A 17,958-nucleotide genomic window follows, 5' to 3' on the forward strand; every position below is an offset into this window, starting at 1 on the left:
TTGACTGTCCCGTTAAATAATATTAGTTCACTCCTCTTTGTTACTTTCATGCCAATATACAAACAGAGATACATAACTGGTCCTGTGAGCTACTACAGCTTGTGCCACAGTTCCGCTATTATGTTGGAACTCTACCACAAGAGCCGTAACTACAGGCGTTTCAGAGGTCTCAAGTCAGACCCAGCCCACACCCTGCGCCAACATAACCGTAAATGTCAGTATGTGGTGGGCGATGTGAATTTTATTTTAACTGCTTTATCCATATAGTGAAGTATTATTCTTACTTTAAAACGTCATAAAGTTTTTAGCAAAGCATTCTTCAAGTTAGTATTAAAGGGACATGAAACCCAATATTTTTTTATTCAGATAGACAATACAATTAAAAAAAAAAGTTTCCAATTTACTTCTACTATCAAATTTAGGTAGGTAGCGTGCACATGCCTGAGGCACAACATGACAGGAAATAGTGCTGCCATGTAGTTAGGGTTGCCACCTCGGCTATGTTTTCCTAAGCACTTATGAGTTACACATGCTGCAGGGTGTGCAGGGAGGAACATGCATAATGCTGTCTAGGATCACTATTTGTGTGCTGTGCCGGGGTTGCAATTCATGTTCCAATCTGCACACCCTGCAGCATGTGTAACTCATAAGAGTCCAGGAAAACATGACCGAGGTAGCAACCCTAAATGTAGTGCTCTTGCTAATGTATAACATTGTTGCAATCCTGCTGCCATATAATGCTGCAGACACGTGCACGCTCCTGAGCTTACATCCCTGATTTTTAAAATAATAAAAAGCAAATATAAAGTTTTTTAAAATTGTACGTTCTATCTGAATCATGAAACAAAGAGGTTGCGTTTTATCTCCCTTTAAGCTCAGTGTTGCCATGCAACAACTTCACACACTTTCATGCACATAACAAACAAGGAACATCTGAAATGTAATAAAGAAATAACATTGCTGAGTTTTAAGACCCACATTCACTAAGAGTGAACCCACTTATTAATATGCTATACAATGGTAAACTAACGCGTAACTACATTCCAATAAAATAAATGTAACATGATAGCATACCAACTCAACAAACATATAAATCCTTATTAATCTGACTGGCACATCAGCTGTGTCCTTCTCAGTAGCAGCAGAGAACTGGACATAAAGTCAAAATTAAACAAATGGATAAAGTATGAAATTTGAAACAACTTTACAATTTACTTCTATTATCAATTTTGTTTAGATCTCTTGGTATCCTTTGTTAAAGAGTTATCCTAGATTAACTCAGGGGCATACACGTAAGTAGTGTTTATTGCAGTGTTATACAATGTTGCTAATGCGGGTAACCATAGACTGCTAAAGAAATGTGCACACTACCTAGGTTACCTACCTAGGTTTATGCTTCAATAAAGGATGACAAGAGAACAAAGAAAATTTGACGACAATAAAAGTAAATTGGAAAGTTGTTTAAAATTGCATGTTCTGTCTGAATCACAAATGTTTAATTTTGACTTTACTGTCCCTAACTATGACCTAATTTCCACTGCTGTTGTAAACTTGTGGTAACATAAAACATCCCCATAGACTTTAAAGGAGATACTTGTTACCACCAGATAAGACTAGGCTAGGCATATAAATGTAATGCATTTGCAAGGGTTAACACACAGAAAGGTTTCATAATAAAATGTTATGGGTAATAAGGTAAAATCGCCCAAGAAACACAACTTCTGAATTAGTTTCCACCCCCTAGTTGCCAGAATATTGTGCATTATCTATAACTCTTTAAATGAAATACCCATATATACAGTATGTGTAAACATCAAGAACACAGTGTAGCCAAGACACAAAGCAATAACCCCTTTTCCTCAGAATACATATGGGAAATCAAGGGGTTAAATCACTGCTGCATAACACACTCACTGCTGCATAACACACTTTTTGCACTGTTTTAACCCCTGCATTGCCCATAACACCCCTGCATTAACAATGTATTGATCTGGGAGTGGAACAAGCAATCATGGGGTTAAATGTGTGTTTTGCAACTGTGATGTAACTCATCAGACCTCCCTAACAGGCCAGATTTTGAGGATATCTGAACTGGAGCACAGGTGAAATAATCAGCTGATTAGTAAACATGGTTATTTTACCTGCTCTCATCCAAGGTAATCCTGAAAATCTGGCCTGTTTGGGAGGCCTGAGGACAGGTTGAAAAACCAGTGCCCTAAAGTATCCAAAATAGAGAAAGCATTCAGCTAATCAGTACCTTATAGTTTAGGTCAGACACACACTGGTAAAGAGAACTGATTTGCTAGAGACTGGTGTGCGGCCAGATGAATTAATGTGCAGGTTGCACAAAGAGGAGAGGTAGGACTGACCTGCTCTGCTTACAAGGGCCCGAACCAGTACTGACCTGCCCTTCTTACAAGGGCCTGAGCCAGACTGACCTGCTCTTCTTACAAGGGCCCGAACCAGGACTGACCTGATCTTCTTACAAGGGCCCGAACCAGTACTGACCTGCCCTTCTTACAAGGGCCTGAGCCAGACTGACCTGCTCTTCTTACAAGGGCCCGAACCAGGACTGACCTGATCTTCTTACAAGGGCCCGAACCAGTACTGACCTGCCCTTCTTACAAGGGCCCGAACTAGGACTGACCTGATCTTCTTACAAGGGCCCGAACCAGGACTGACCTGATCTTCTTACAAGGGCCCGGACCAGGACTGACCTGCTCTTCTTACAAGGGCCCCAACCAGACTGACCTTCTCTTCTTACAAGGGCCTGAGCCAGACTGACCTGCTCTTCTTACAAGGGCCCGAACCAGGACTGATCTGATCTTCTTACAAGGGCCCGAACCAGTACTGACCTGCCCTTCTTACAAGGGCCCGAACCAGGACTGACCTGATCTTCTTACAAGGGCCCGAACCAGGACTGACCTGATCTTCTTACAAGGGCCCGAACCAGACTGACCTGCTCTTCTTACAAGGGCCTGAGCCAGACTGACCTGCTCTTCTTACAAGGGCCCGAACCAGGACTGACCTGATCTTCTTACAAGGGCCCGAACCACTACTGACCTGCCCTTCTTACAAGGGCCCGAACCAGGACTGACCTGATCTTCTTACAAGGGCCCGAACCAGGACTGACCTGATCTTCTTACAAGGGCCCGGACCAGGACTGACCTGCTCTTCTTACAAGGGACCCAACCAGACTGACCTGCTCTTCTTACAAGGGCCCGAACCAGACTGACCTGATCTTCTTACAAGGGCCCGAACCAGGACTGACCTGATCTTCTTACAAGGGCCCGAACCAGGACTGACCTGATCTTCTTACAAGGGCCCGAACCAGGACTGACCTGATCTTCTTACAAGGGCCCGGACCAGGACTGACCTGCTCTTCTTACAAGGGCCCGAACCAGGACTGACCTGCTCTTCTTACAAGGGCCCGAACCAGGACTGACCTGCTCTTCTTACAAGGGCCCGAACCAGACTGACCTGCTCTTCTTACAAGGGCCCGAACCAGGACTGACCTGCTCTTCTTACAAGGGCCCGAACCAGGACTGACCTGCTCTTCTTACAAGGGCCCTGAACCAGACTGACCTGCTCTTCTTACAAGGGCCCAAGCCAGACTGACCTGCTCTTCTTACAAGGGCCGAACCAGGACTGACCTGCTCTTCTTACAAGGGCCCGAACCAGACTGACCTGCTCTTCTTACAAGGGCCCGAACCAGGACTGACCTGCTCTTCTTACAAGGGCCCGAACCAGGACTGACCTGCTCTTCTTACAAGGGCCTGAGCCATACTGACCTGCTCTTCTTACAAGGGCCTGAGCCAGACTGACCTGCTCTTTTTACAAGGGCCCGAACCAGGACTGACCTGCTCTTCTTACAAAGGCCCGAACCAGACTGACCTGCTCTTCTTACAAGGGCCCGAACCAGACTGACCTGCTCTTCTTACAAGGGCCCGAACCAGGACTGACCTGCTCTTCTTACAAGGGCCTGAACCAGACTGACCTGCTCTTCTTACAAGGGCCCGAACCAGACTGACCTGCTCTTCTTACAAGGGCCCGAACCAGGACTGACCTGCTCTTCTTACAAGGGCCCGAACCAGGACTGACCTGCTCTTCTTACAAGGGCCCGAACCAGGACTGCCCTGCTCTTCTTACAAGGGCCTGAACCAGGACTGACCTGCTCTTCTTACAAGGGCCTGAACCAGGACTGACCTGCTCTTCTTACAAGGGCCCGAATCAGGACTGACCTGCTCTTCTTACAAGGGCCCGAACCAGGACTGACCTGCTCTTCTTACAAGGGCCCGAACCAGGACTGACCTGCTCTTCTTACAAGGGCCCGAACCAGGACTGACCTGCTCTTCTTACAAGGGCCCGAACCAGAACTGACCTGCTCTTCTTACAAGGGCCCCGAGCCAGCACCCTAGGGTTAGTCAAGCCCTGAAGAAATAAATGAAGTTAAGCTAGTTACCTGGTGTTTATCCACCACAGCCTGCACTCTAATAGGAGTAGATGACGGGGAAGTGACTCTGACAGGGGAGCTTTCCCGGCTGGAGCTCAGTTTTCTTGTTCTTATTGGGGACTGGGATGGTGGTGTCCTAGAGTCCCTCTCATCCTGAATTTTGTGGAACACGGGATGGTGTGACTGGTAGTCTCCTGCTGCTTGTGGCGGATAATGTGTTTTCTGTGTCTGGTGGAAGTTTTGGGTAGGTTGTCGTGGGACATTGCTCTCATGGATCACAGGAATCTGTATATAACCACGTGGCAGCTGGTAACCACCAGTACTTTGTCTTCCTGGTGACTGCGAACGACTGTTCTGTGATTCTGCAACTGAAGGCGGTGGCTGAAATGGAAACAGAAGATCTTACAACTGACTGAACAAAACAACATTCTACATATGAAACAGTAGCAATATTAAACGTTCAAATATTTTGGCAAGAAAAAAATATTAAGTTAAAGTTGTTTAAATTGATATTGAAGAGCAAGTTTGTCCACAACTCATTTTCAGAGTCAGATTTCTCATTGACTGATAAGGCCAATTCCCACAGCTGTATTAGTTGACAAGGACAGAGCTGCACCAGCAAATAAAAAGCTTAGTTAATCAGCGGTTAAAGGGACAGTTTAGTCAAAAATAAACTTTCATCATTCAGATAGGTCATTTAAGTTTAAAAAACTTTCCAATTTACATTTACCAAAAATTTTGCTTTGCTTTGTTCTCTTGGTATTCTTAGTTGAAAGCTAAACCTAGGTAGGCTCATATGCTAATTTCTCAGCCTTTGAAGGCCGCCTCTTATCTGAATGCATTTCGACATTTTTTCACAACTAAAGGGTGTTAGTTTGCATGTGTCATATAGATAACATTGTGCTCATGCACATGGATTTACCTAGGAGTCTGCACTGATTGGCTAAAATGCATGTCTGTCAAAAGCACTGAGATAAGAGGACTGTCTGCAGAGGCTTAGATACAAGGTAATCACAGAGGTAAAAAGTATATTAACAACAGTGTTGGTTATGCAAAACTGGGGAATGGGTAATAAAGGGATTATCTATCTTTTTAAACAATAAAAATTCTGGTGTAGACTGTCCCTTTAAACTTGATTATTTGTTTTAAATGTAATACAACTACAAATACTTGATTTTACTTAAGGGAAACATTTGATTTTAATATAGGGAAAGTAAATGCTAGACAGAATGATATATTCCACACAAAGATAAGCCAGAGAAAAAAAATGCAGATATACGGTATATATTTTAAATCATATTAATAAAATAAGTTTTATTGTCTATAAAGCAATGGATGTTGTAACCTAGGTTTATTTCTCTGCTGAGGCCAATTAGAAACAGTTATGAATGGGTCATTGGTGTTCAAACAATCACTGTGTAAAGTCTGGACTTCCACTTCTTAAAGGGATATGATACCCAAAACGTTCATGCTTCAGATAGAGCATATGATTTTAAACAACTTTCCAATGTATTTTTATTAGCTAATTTGCTTTACTCTCTTAGTATCCTGAGCTAAAGTAGCAGCAATGCAGTACTTGTACTGCAGTATCTGAACACATTGGGGAGAGGCATATATGTGCAGCCACCAATTAGCAGCTAGCACCCAGTAGTGCATTGCTGCTCCTGAGCCTACCTAGATATGCTTTTCAGCAAAGGATGCCAAGTGAACAAAGTAAATTAGATAAAAGAAGTAAATTGGAAAGTTGTTTAAAATTACACACTCTATCTAAATCAACGAAAAATGTTGGGTTTCATATCCCTTTATAGGAATTGGAAAGCCCACAATTTACAGAGTTAAAGGGACATTAAACAAATTGGAATCAGTCCAAGATGAATAAATTATTAAGTTAGTGTTTAATGTCCCTTTAAAGGGCTATTATTGTAATAAAATGACATGCTGTTTTTATCATTATGACACTATAATGCCCCTCCTTTGTGGTGGTTAAACACATAGTTAACGTATTACATATGAGTACTGCTGGTACCAAGTGGAAACTGCCGCTTACGCAATCAGTATCACTAGTCGAACAGCTGGGTCCTAACAAATAACAGCATATAATTTTAACACTCTAATGGCTCCTTTAAATGTTGTTTTATTATGCATAATTAGACATTTGATTGTACAATATTACTGTTTTATGTACATTAAAAATGAAACAATATAAACGATTGCTTAAAACATCTCCCCGAATGAAATGACAATTACAATTTAAGGTCAGATTCTATAACGTATTAGTAGTTCACAATGTAACCTATTCTGATTGTGTTCCTATAACACAGCTTTAATAAAAAATAATCAACAATACAGAATTGAAACACTAAGGAAAAATATTGATATTGACATCCAAACACATAGTCAAACATGAGAACAAGGCGGCGAATGGTTTTAAGCTGTCTACACCATAACAAAGCATATGTGTTTTCGGTCATGAATAATATGTTCTTAGTCATACACATAACCTAATCCAGTCATTCGGTAAATACAAGTCTGTGTTTATCACAGTTAGAAACCTTTGCCCTGACATTTATTTCTCTCATAAAATAACCTTTTTTGCTGAGAGCAATTCACTTATATTGGTATCATGACTTGCATGTTTCAAGCTATTTGAAAGCCAGAATTAAACTTACAGATAGAGTGTGCTACCTTAAAGGGACATTAAACACTTTAAGATGGTAACATAAAAGTATAAATTATATATATATATATATATATATATATATATATATATATATATATATATATATATATATATATATATATATATATTCATTATTTATGTTGTCCCCTTTTTCTGTAATTGCATTTTGAAATTGTGAACTTTTCAGTTCTGGTTAGAAATGGAAGAGCAGAACACTGTTATATTCCACACAGCCATTGGCTGCACACTCTAGTGACCTATTTATAACTGTCCCTAATTGGCCACAGCAGAGAAGGTAACCTACGTTACAACATGGCAGCTACCATTGTTTTATAGGCACTAAAAATTCACACTTATTTTGTCAGTTTTTAAACAGCTAATGAGACTTTAAAACTACATCTACATGTTATTCTCAGACTAATCTTTTCTTTGATAGCATCATTCTATCTAGCATTTATTTCTTGTTTAATGTCCCTTTAAGAAACTTTTCTTTATACTTCTGTTATCAGATTTACTTTGTTCTCTTGGTATCATGTATTGAAAAGCATACCTAGATAGGCTCAGGCGCAGTAATGAACTATGGGGAGCTAGATGCTGATTGATGGCTGCACACATATGCCTCCAGTGTTCAGCTAGCTCCCATTAGTGGGTTGCTGACATTAACTATAAATGTTACCCCTTTTTAGGGATAAACACACAGGTATATGCAAGATATAGTGAAATAATAATATTCTCTTACACATTAGAGCATTCTCTTTTAAATTGTTATGTCCCATTAAAAGGGATATGTAACTCAAAATGTCATTCCTCATACAATGTATAATTATGTGTAGCAAATGTAATATAGTTCCATTATTTATTTTCCAGCTAATTTATTGCTGAAAACTGTGTAGGCCTGAGTGCATCCTACAGTATCCAGAAGTCCGACCTTACAATATTCTTTCTAGACCATGATCAATGCAGCAGCTCATTATACATATTATTCATATCCACCCCTAATTGGCCAGAGCAGAGAAAAGGCTTTTCAAGCGGTATATGCCTGGACTGCAAAACGATGCAAAATTTGCAAACAAATTTTTAAATGCTTATATTACATATTATATCTACTGTGCATATATATTTATTTAACATGACAGTTTATTTCTGTTTAATTGACTGGAGTTTTCTTGTCCTTTGTGTGACTCATCTAATTGCTAATTTGAGATAAAAGTATTATAGCAAAAGCATCCAATACCAAAGCTTGGAGAATAGCGAAAACTGATGCAGATTGATTCATAAATAACATAATTTATGCTTACCTGATAAATTTATTTCTCTTGTAGTGTATCCAGTCCACGGATCATCCATTACTTATGGGATATTCTCCTTCCCAACAGGAAGTTGCAAGAGGATCACCCACAGCAGAGCTGCTATATAGCTCCTCCCCTAACTGTCATATCCAGTCATTCGACCGAAAACAAACAGAGAAAGGAAAAACCATAGGGTGCAGTGGTGACTGTAGTTTAATTAAAATTTAGACCTGCCTTAAAAGGACAGGGCGGGCCGTGGACTGGATACACTACAAGAGAAATAAATTTATCAGGTAAGCATAAATTATGTTTTCTCTTGTTAAGTGTATCCAGTCCACGGATCATCCATTACTTATGGGATACCAATACCAAAGCTAAAGTACACGGATGATGGGAGGGACAAGGCAGGATTAAGCGGAAGGAACCACTGCCTGAAGAACCTTTCTCCCAAAAACAGCCTCCGAAGAAGCAAAAGTATCAAATTTGGAAAATTTGGAAAAAGTGTGAAGCGAAGACCAAGTCGCGGCCTTGCAAATCTGTTCAACAGAGGCCTCATTTTTAAAGGCCCAGGTGGAAGCTACAGCTCTAGTAGAATGAGCTGTAATCCTTTCAGGGGGCTGCTGTCCAGCAGTCTCATAGGCTAGGCGTATTATGCTCCGAAGCCAAAAGGAAAGAGAGGTTGCTGAATCTTTTTGATCTCTCCTCTGTCCAGAGTAAACGACAAACAGGGTAGATGTTTGACGAAAATCTTTAGTAGCTTGTAAGTAAAACTTCAAGTCACGGACTACGTCCAGATTATGTTAAAGACGTTCCTTCTTTGAAGAAGGATTAGGACACAATGATGGAACAACAATCTCTTGATTGATATTCTTGTTAGAAACCACCTTAGGTAAAAACCCAGGTTTGGTACGCAGGACTACCTTATCTGCATGAAAAATCAGATAAGGAGAATCACATTGTAAGGCAGATAGCTCAGAGACTCTCCGAGCCGAGGAAATAGCCATCAAAAACAAAACTTTCCAAGATAAAAGTTTAATATCAATGGAATGAAGGGGTTCAAACGGAACTCCTTGAAGAACTTTAAGAACCAAGTTTAAGCTCCACGGGGGAGCAACAGGTTTAAACACAGGCTTAATTCTAACCAAAGCCTGGCAAAATGCCTGGACGTCTGGAACCTCTGCCAGACGCTTGTGCAAAAGAATAGACAGAGCAGAAATCTGTCCCTTTAAGGAACTAGCTGATAATCCTTTGTCCAAGCCCTCTTGGAGAAAAGACAATATTCTAGGAATCCTAACCTTACTCCATGAGTAATTCTTGGATTCACACCAATAAAGATATTTACTCCATATCTTGTGGTAGATTTTCCTGGTAACAGGCTTTCGTGCCTGTATTAAAGTATCAATGACTGACTCGGAGAAGCCACGCTTTGATAGAATCAAGCGTTCAATCTCCATGCAGTCAGTTTCAGAGAAATTAGATTTGGATGATTGAAAGGACCTTGTATCAGAAGGTCCTGTCTTAGAGGCAGAGTCCATGGTGGAAAGGATGACATGTTCACTTTGTCTGCATACCAAGTCCAGTCGAGGGAGCAGAGGAAACGGTGGAAACACATAAGCCAGGTTGAAGAACCAAGGCGCTGCTAGAGCATCTATCAGCGTCGCTTCTGGGTCCCTGGACCTGGACCCGTAACAAGGAAGCTTGGCGTTCTGGCGAAACGCCATGAGATCCAACTCTGGTTTGCCCCAACGATGAATCAACTGAGCAAACACCTCCGGATGGAGTTCCCACTCCCCCGGATGCAAAGTCTGACGACTTAGAAAATCCGCCTCCCAGTTCTCCACGCCTGGGATATGGATTGCTGACAGGTGGCAAGAGTGGTACTCTGCCCAGCGAATTATTTTTGAGACTTCTAACATCACTAGGGAACTCCTGGTTCCCCCTTGATGGTTGATGTAAGCCACAGTCGTGATGTTGTCCGACTGAAATCTGATGAACCTCAGAGTTGCTAACTGAGGCCAAGCCAGAAGAGCATTGAATATCGCTCTTAACTCCAGAATATTTATTGGAAGGAGTTTCTCCTCCTGAGTCCACGATCCCTGTGCCTTCGGGGAATTCCAGACTGCACCCCAACCTAGAAGGCTGGCATCTGTTGTTACAATTGTCCAATCTGGCCTGCGAAAGGTCATACCCTTGGACAGGTGTACCCGAGACAAACACCAGAGAAGAGAATCTCTGGTCTCTTGATCCAGATTTAGCAGAGGGGACAAATCTGTGTAATCCCCATTCCACTGACTCAGCATGCATAATTGCAGCGGTCTGAGATGAAGGCGCGCAAATGGCACTATGTCCATTGCCGCTACCATTAAGCCGATTACCTCCATACACTGAGCTACCGAAGGGCGCGGAATGGAGTGAAGAACACAGCAAGCATTTAGAAGTTTTGATAACCTGGACTCCGTCAGGTAAATTTTCATTTCTACAGAATCTATAAGAGTCCCTAAGAAGGAGACTCTTGTGAGTGGGGATAGAGAACTCTTTTCCTCGTTCATTTTCCACCCGTGCGACCTCAGAAATGCCAAAACTATCTCTGTATGAGACTTGGCAACTTGAAAGCTTGACGCCTGTATCAGGATGTCATCTAGATACGGAGCCACCGCTATGCCTCGCAGTCTTAGAACCGCCAGAAGTGAGCCCAGAACCTTTGTAAAGATTCTCGGGGCTGTAGCCAACCCGAAGGGAAGAGCTACAAATTGGTAATGCCTGTCTAGAAAGGCAAACCTTAGAAACCGATGATGATCTTTGTGAATCGGTATGTGAAGGTAGGCATCCTTTAAGTCCACTGTGGTCATGTACTGACCTTCTTGGATCATGGGTAAGATGGTCCGAATAGTTTCCATTTTGAAAGATGGAACTCTGAGGAATTTGTTTAAGATCTTTAGATCCAAAATTGGTCTGAAGGTTCCCTCTTTTTTGGGAACCACAAACAGATTTGAATAAAAACCCTGTCCTTGTTCTGTCCGCGGAACTGGGTGGATCACTCCCATAACTAGGAGGTCCTGCACACAGCGTAGGAATGCCTCTTTCTTTATCTGATTTGCAGATAGCCTTGAAAGATGAAATCTCCCTTGTGGAGGGGAAGCTTTGAAGTCCAGAAGATATCCCTGAGATATGATCTCCAACGCCCAGGGATCCTGAACATCTCTTGTCCACGCCTGGGCGAAGAGAGAAAGTCTGCCCCCTACTAGATCCGTCGCCGGATAGGGGGCCGTTCCTTCATGCTGTCTTAGAGGCAGCAGCAGGCTTTCTGGCCTGCTTGCCTTTGTTCCAGGACTGGTTAGGTTTCCAAGCCTGCTTAGATTGAGCAAAGTTCCCTCTTGTTTTGAAGCAGAGGAAGTTGATGCTGCACCTGCCTTGAAATTTCGAAAGGCACGAAAATTAGACTGTTTGGCCTTTGCTTTGGCCCTGTCCTGAGTAAGGGTGTGACCCTTACCTCCAGTAATGTCAGCAATAATTTCCTTCAAACCAGGCCCGAATAAGGTCTGCCCCTTGAAAGGAATGTTGAGTAATTTAGACTTCGAAGTCACGTCAGCTGACCAGGATTTAAGCCATAGCGCCCTACGCGCTTGGATGGCGAATCCGGAATTCTTAGCCGTTAGTTTAGTCAAATGAACAATGGCATCAGAATCAAATGAGTTAGCTAGTTTAAGTGTTCTAAGCTTGTCAATAATTTCAGTCAATGGAGCTGTATGGATGGCCTCTTCCAGGGCCTCAAACCAGAATGCCGCCGCGGCCGTGACAAGCGCAATGCATGCAAGGGGCTGTAAAATAAAACCTTGTTGAATAAACATTTTCTTAAGGTAACCCTCCAATTTTTTATCCATTGGATCTGAAAAAGCACAACTGTCCTCAACCGGGATAGTAGTACGCTTTGCTAAAGTAGAAACTGCTCCCTCCACCTTAGGGACCGTCTGCCATAAGTCCCGTGTAGTGGCGTCTATTGGAAACATTTTTCTAAATATAGGAGGTGGGGAAAAAGGCACACCCGGTCTATCCCACTCCTTGCTAATAATTTCTGTAAGCCTTTTAGGTATAGGAAAAACATCAGTACACACCGGTACCGCATAGTATTTATCCAGCCTACACAATTTCTCTGCTACTGCAACTGTGTTACAGTCATTCAGAGCAGCTAATACCTCCCCAAGCAACACACGGAGGTTCTCAAGCTTAAATTTAAAATTAGAAATCTCTGAATCAGGTTTCCCCGAAACAGAGATGTCACCCACAGACTGAAGCTCTCCGTCCTCATGATCTGCATATTGTGACGCAGTATCAGACATGGCCCTTACAGCATCTGCGCGCTCTGTATTTCTCCTAACCCCAGAGCAATCGCGCTTGCCTCTTAATTCAGGCAACCTGGATAATACCTCTGACAGGGTATTATTCATGATTGCAGCCATGTCCTGCAAGGTAATCGCTATGGGTGTCCCTGATGCAATTGGCGCCATATTAGCGTGCATCCCCTGAGCGGGAGACGAAGGGTCTGACACGTGGGGAGAGTTAGTCGGCATAACTTCCCCCTCGTCAGAATCTTCTGGTGATATTTCTTTTATAGTTAAAGACTGATCTTTACTGTTTAAGGTGAAATCAATACATTTAGTACACATTCTCCTATGGGGCTCTACCATGGCTTTCAAACATAATGAACAAGTAGTTTCCTCTGTGTCAGACATGTTTAAACAGACTAGCAATGAGACTAGCAAGCTTGGAAAACACTTTAAACAAGTTTACAAGCAATATAAAAAACGTTACTGCACCTTTAAGAAACACAAATTTTGTCAAAATTTGAAATAACAGTGAAAAAAGGCAGTTACATTAACAACATTTTTACAGTGTATGTAACAAGATAGCAGAGCATTGCACCCACTTGCAAATGGATGATTAACCCCTTAATACCCAAAATGGAATAATAAAAGACAAAAACGTTTTTTTGTGTTTGTTTTTTAAACAGTCACAACAACTGCCACAGCTCTACTGTGGCTTTTTACCTCCCTCAAAAACGACTTTGAAGCCCTTTGAGCCCTCCAGAGATGTCCTGGATCATGCAGAGGGAAGCTGAATGTCTCTGTCAGTATTTTTACCTGCACAGAAAAGCACTAAAAAAGGCCCCTCCCACACATATTACAACAGTGGAAAGCCTAAGGAAACTGTTACTAGGCAAAATTCAAGCCAGCCATGTGGAAAAAAACTAGGCCCCAATAAGTTTTATCACCAAATACATATAAAAACGATTAAACATGCCAGCAAACGTATTATATTACATTTTTATAAGAGTATGCATCTCTATTAATAAGCCTGATACCTGTAGCTCTCACTGCATTTAAGGCTTTACTTACATTAGTTCGGTATCAGCAGCATTTTCTAGCAAATTCCATCCCTAGAAAAATATTAACTGCACATACCTTATTGCAGGAAAACCTGCACGCCATTCCCTCTCTGAAGTTACCTCACTCCTCAGAATATGTGAGAACAGCCATGGATCTTAGTTACTTCTGCTAAGATCATAGAAAACGCAGGCAGATTCTTCTTCTAAATACTGCCTGAGATAAACAGTACACTCCGGCACCATTTAAAAATAACAAACTTTTGATTGAAGAATAAACTAAGTATAAAACACCACACTCCTCTTACGACCTCCATCTTGGTTGAGGCTTGCAAGAGAATGACTGGATATGACAGTTAGGGGAGGAGCTATATAGCAGCTCTGCTGTGGGTGATCCTCTTGCAACTTCCTGTTGGGAAGGAGAATATCCCATAAGTAATGGATGATCCGTGGACTGGATACACTTAACAAGAGAAATACTGATATAGAAATGATAAAATCTTGGTCTGTTTGCAACTCAACAGGACTAGATTTGGACACTTTTGTATATATAAGGACATTTTAGCACACAATCTGCAGGAAAACAAAGAACCTAACTGTGGCCTTTTATATGAGTATATATCTCCCAATATTTTATTGCCCAAGGCTCGGATGAAGCCTCTGTGACCATGGGGCAGCTGTGGGGTAGGTCCAGAGTGGGCTGTGAGTGAGGTCAAGGTGAGACATATATTTAGAAGGGAAGGGCAGCAAAACAAAGCTCAAAATTTGTATCGTCAAGCAAAACGGATGAATGGGATATTTGTGAGGGTGTAATCTTCAGATTATTAATTGTAAACAACATTAAGTAAACAATATTGGTTTTGCTACTTATTTAAAATCTGAGGAATCCAAGGAATCAAGTGCTTTGGCATTACCGAAGGGCCTTGAGGAGATACAGATTGCCTAGGAGGTCCTGTGATTTGCCCGCCTTGTTTATCTGTCTGAGGAGACTCCGGTGGACTCCAGGCAGGAGACTGTGGACGCGTGAAGCCCCTCAGTGGAGACTGTGACCTTTTTTGTGTAGAGACAGGTTCACACTTTACTCTCTGCATCCCAGGTTGGCATAATGTATAATAAGGATGTTGCTGTCTGTTTTCCAAGCCATCGTGTAGGACAGGAATTTGGATATAACCAGGCCGGAGCTGAGGGTAGTAGATATTTCCTTCTCTTAAAGGAAGTGGCTTGTGACTCTCCTGAGAAGGACCATTAGCAAATGTCTGGTTAACCTGAACACAGAAGACATAACATTTGTTATTGTTACAAGTTCACAGATTTACTAAAGGTGAGCATCAGTATAAAATATATACTTTTAAACAAATTAATACAATTCAAAGAAATATGAAAATATTTATAATGGTAAGATACAGGGAAAGTATCAAACAAAACAACTTAAAATGAAAAGGCTAGTGAATAAGTTGAACATTCTCCCAGAATCACTGGTATTTTTTAGAAAAATAATGACGACAGGTGTATTCCATAAGCATAGCACAGGGCTAGAAAATGTCACTGTAGTTAAATTTTAATTTAATTTTAATTTAACTGCATGTAATAGACACTACTATAAAGAAGAATATGCACAGATACTGATATAAAATTCAGGGTAAAACCTTTTAGAAACTTACTTAGAAGCTCCCAATTTAGCACTGTTGGGATTAGTCTGGAACACCCACTGAAAGGGGCTGAGAGAAGACCCTACCCCCGTCCCCTGCCTATGAATAGACCCATTATACAAACAGAAGCAATGGGAAGTCTGTAGACATCAGTATACATGTAAAACTTTGAGGCTTGGTTAGGAGTCTGAAAATCAGCACAATGTTATTTAAAAATAAGCAAAACTATACATTTTTACAAAAACACCCCCAGATGGGCTATATAAATGGATCATGTACAACACATTTATGCAAAGAAAATCTAGTGTACAATGTGCCTTAACCCAGTCAGGAGAAAAAATGTACAAACCCACTTAAAGGGACAGTCAACACCAGAATTGTTGTTGTTTAAAAAGATAGATAATCCCTTTATTACCCATTCCTTAGTTTTGCAAAACCAACACTGTTATATTAATACACTTTTAATTTCTGTGTCTAACTTGTATCTAAGCATCTTATGACTGCCCCTAATCACATGACTTTTAGTTATTATCTATTGACTTGCATTTTAGCCAATTAGTGCAGTGTCTGCCACTAGCCACGGGCGTGATCACAATGCTATCTATATGGCCTACATGAGCTTGCTCTCCCCTGCTGTGAAAAGTTAATAAAATAGAGGCAGTCTTCAAGGGCTTAGAAATTATCATATGAGCCTTCCTAGGTTTGCTTACAACTAGAATACCAAGAGAACAAAGCAAAATTGTTGATAAAAGTAAATTGGAAAATTGTTTAAAATTACATGCCCTATTTGAAAAATTAAAGTTTTTTTGGACTTGACTGTCCCTTTAAAGGGACACTCAAGTCAAAATGAAACTTTCATGATTCAGAACGAGCATTCAATTTTAAACAACTTTCCAATTTACTCCCATTAATAAAATGTGCACAGTCTTTTTATATTTACACTTTTTGGAGTCACCAGATTCTATTGAGCATGTGCAGGAATTCACAGAATATATATATATATATATAGATATATATGTATTTGTGATTGGCTAATTGCTGTCACCTGATGCAGTAGGAGTGGCAATAGACAAAACTTTGAAATTTGTCAGAAAAATCTATTACTCATTTGAAGTCCAGACTAAGTGCTATTGCATTGTCTTGTTACCATGCATTGTTGATTATGCAAATCTACTGTATTTACTGGTCCTTTAAAGGGACAGTAAACCCCAAAAATGTATTTCATGATTTAAATAGAATACATAATTTTAAAAAACTTTCCAATTTACTTCTATTATCAAATTTGCTTCGTTCTCTTGTTATCCATTGCTAAAGGAACAGCATTGCGCTACTGGCAGCTAACTGAACACATCTAGTTAGCCAATCACAAGCGACAAATGTGTGCAGGCACCAATCAGCAGCAGCTCCCACTAGTGTATGATATGTGCGTATTCTTTTTCAACAAGGGATACTAAGAGAAAAAACATAATTTATGCTTACCTGATAAATTCCTTTCTTCTGTTGTGTGATCAGTCCACGGGTCATCATTACTTCTGGGATATTATCTGCTCCCCTACAGGAAGTGCAAGAGGATTCACCCAGCAGAGTTGCTATATAGCTCCTCCCCTCTACGTCACCTCCAGTCATTCGACCAAAGACCAACGAGAAAGGAGAAACCAAGGGTGTAGTGGTGACTGAATTATAATTTAAAAAATATGTACCTGCCTTAAAAAACAGGGCGGGCCGTGGACTGATCACACAACAGAAGAAAGGAATTTATCAGGTAAGCATAAATTATGTTTTCTTCTGTTATGTGTGATCAGTCCACGGGTCATCATTACTTCTGGGATACCAATACCAAAGCAAAAGTACACGGATGACGGGAGGGATAGGCAGGCTCATTATACAGAAGGAACCACTGCCTGAAGAACCTTTCTCCCAAAAATAGCCTCCGAAGAAGCAAAAGTGTCAAATTTGTAAAATTTGGAAAAAGTATGAAGCGAAGACCAAGTTGCAGCCTTGCAAATCTGTTCAACAGAGGCCTCATTCTTAAAGGCCCAAGTGGAAGCCACAGCTCTAGTGGAATGAGCTGTAATTCTTTCAGGAGGCTGCTGTCCAGCAGTCTCATAGGCTAAACGTATTATGCTACGAAGCCAAAAAGAGAGAGAGGTAGCAGAAGCTTTTTGACCTCTCCTCTGTCCAGAATAAACGACAAACAGGGAAGAAGTTTGGCGAAAATCTTTAGTTGCCTGCAAGTAGAACTTGAGGGCACGAACTACATCCAGATTGTGTAGAAGACGTTCCTTCTTTGAAGAAGGATTTGGACACAAGGATGGAAAAACAATCTCTTGATTGATATTCCTGTTAGTGACTACCTTAGGTAAGAACCCAGGTTTAGTACGCAGAACTACCTTGTCTGAGAGAAAGATCAGATAAGGAGAATCACAATGTAGGGCTGATAACTCAGAGACTCTTCGAGCCGAGGAAATAGCCATTAAAAATAGAACTTTCCAAGATAACAATTTTAT

General features: G+C 41.1%; 1 protein-coding gene across 1 annotated transcript in view; it reads right to left on the minus strand.

Annotated features, from left to right (window-relative positions):
• BAG3 (BAG cochaperone 3) overlaps window positions 1-17,958 on the minus strand; it is a 77,689-nt gene that overhangs the window by 29,460 nt on the left and 30,271 nt on the right. Inside the window, exons 2-3 of the mRNA XM_053692659.1 lie at window positions 14,717-15,067; window positions 4,463-4,834 (exon numbers count right to left, since the gene is read on the minus strand). Coding sequence (XP_053548634.1) covers window positions 4,463-4,834; window positions 14,717-15,067 — 723 coding nt within the window. The remainder of the gene's footprint in view (window positions 1-4,462; window positions 4,835-14,716; window positions 15,068-17,958) is intronic.

Source organism: Bombina bombina, chromosome 9, assembly GCF_027579735.1.
Source record: "Bombina bombina isolate aBomBom1 chromosome 9, aBomBom1.pri, whole genome shotgun sequence".
NCBI lineage: Eukaryota > Metazoa > Chordata > Amphibia > Anura > Bombinatoridae > Bombina > Bombina bombina.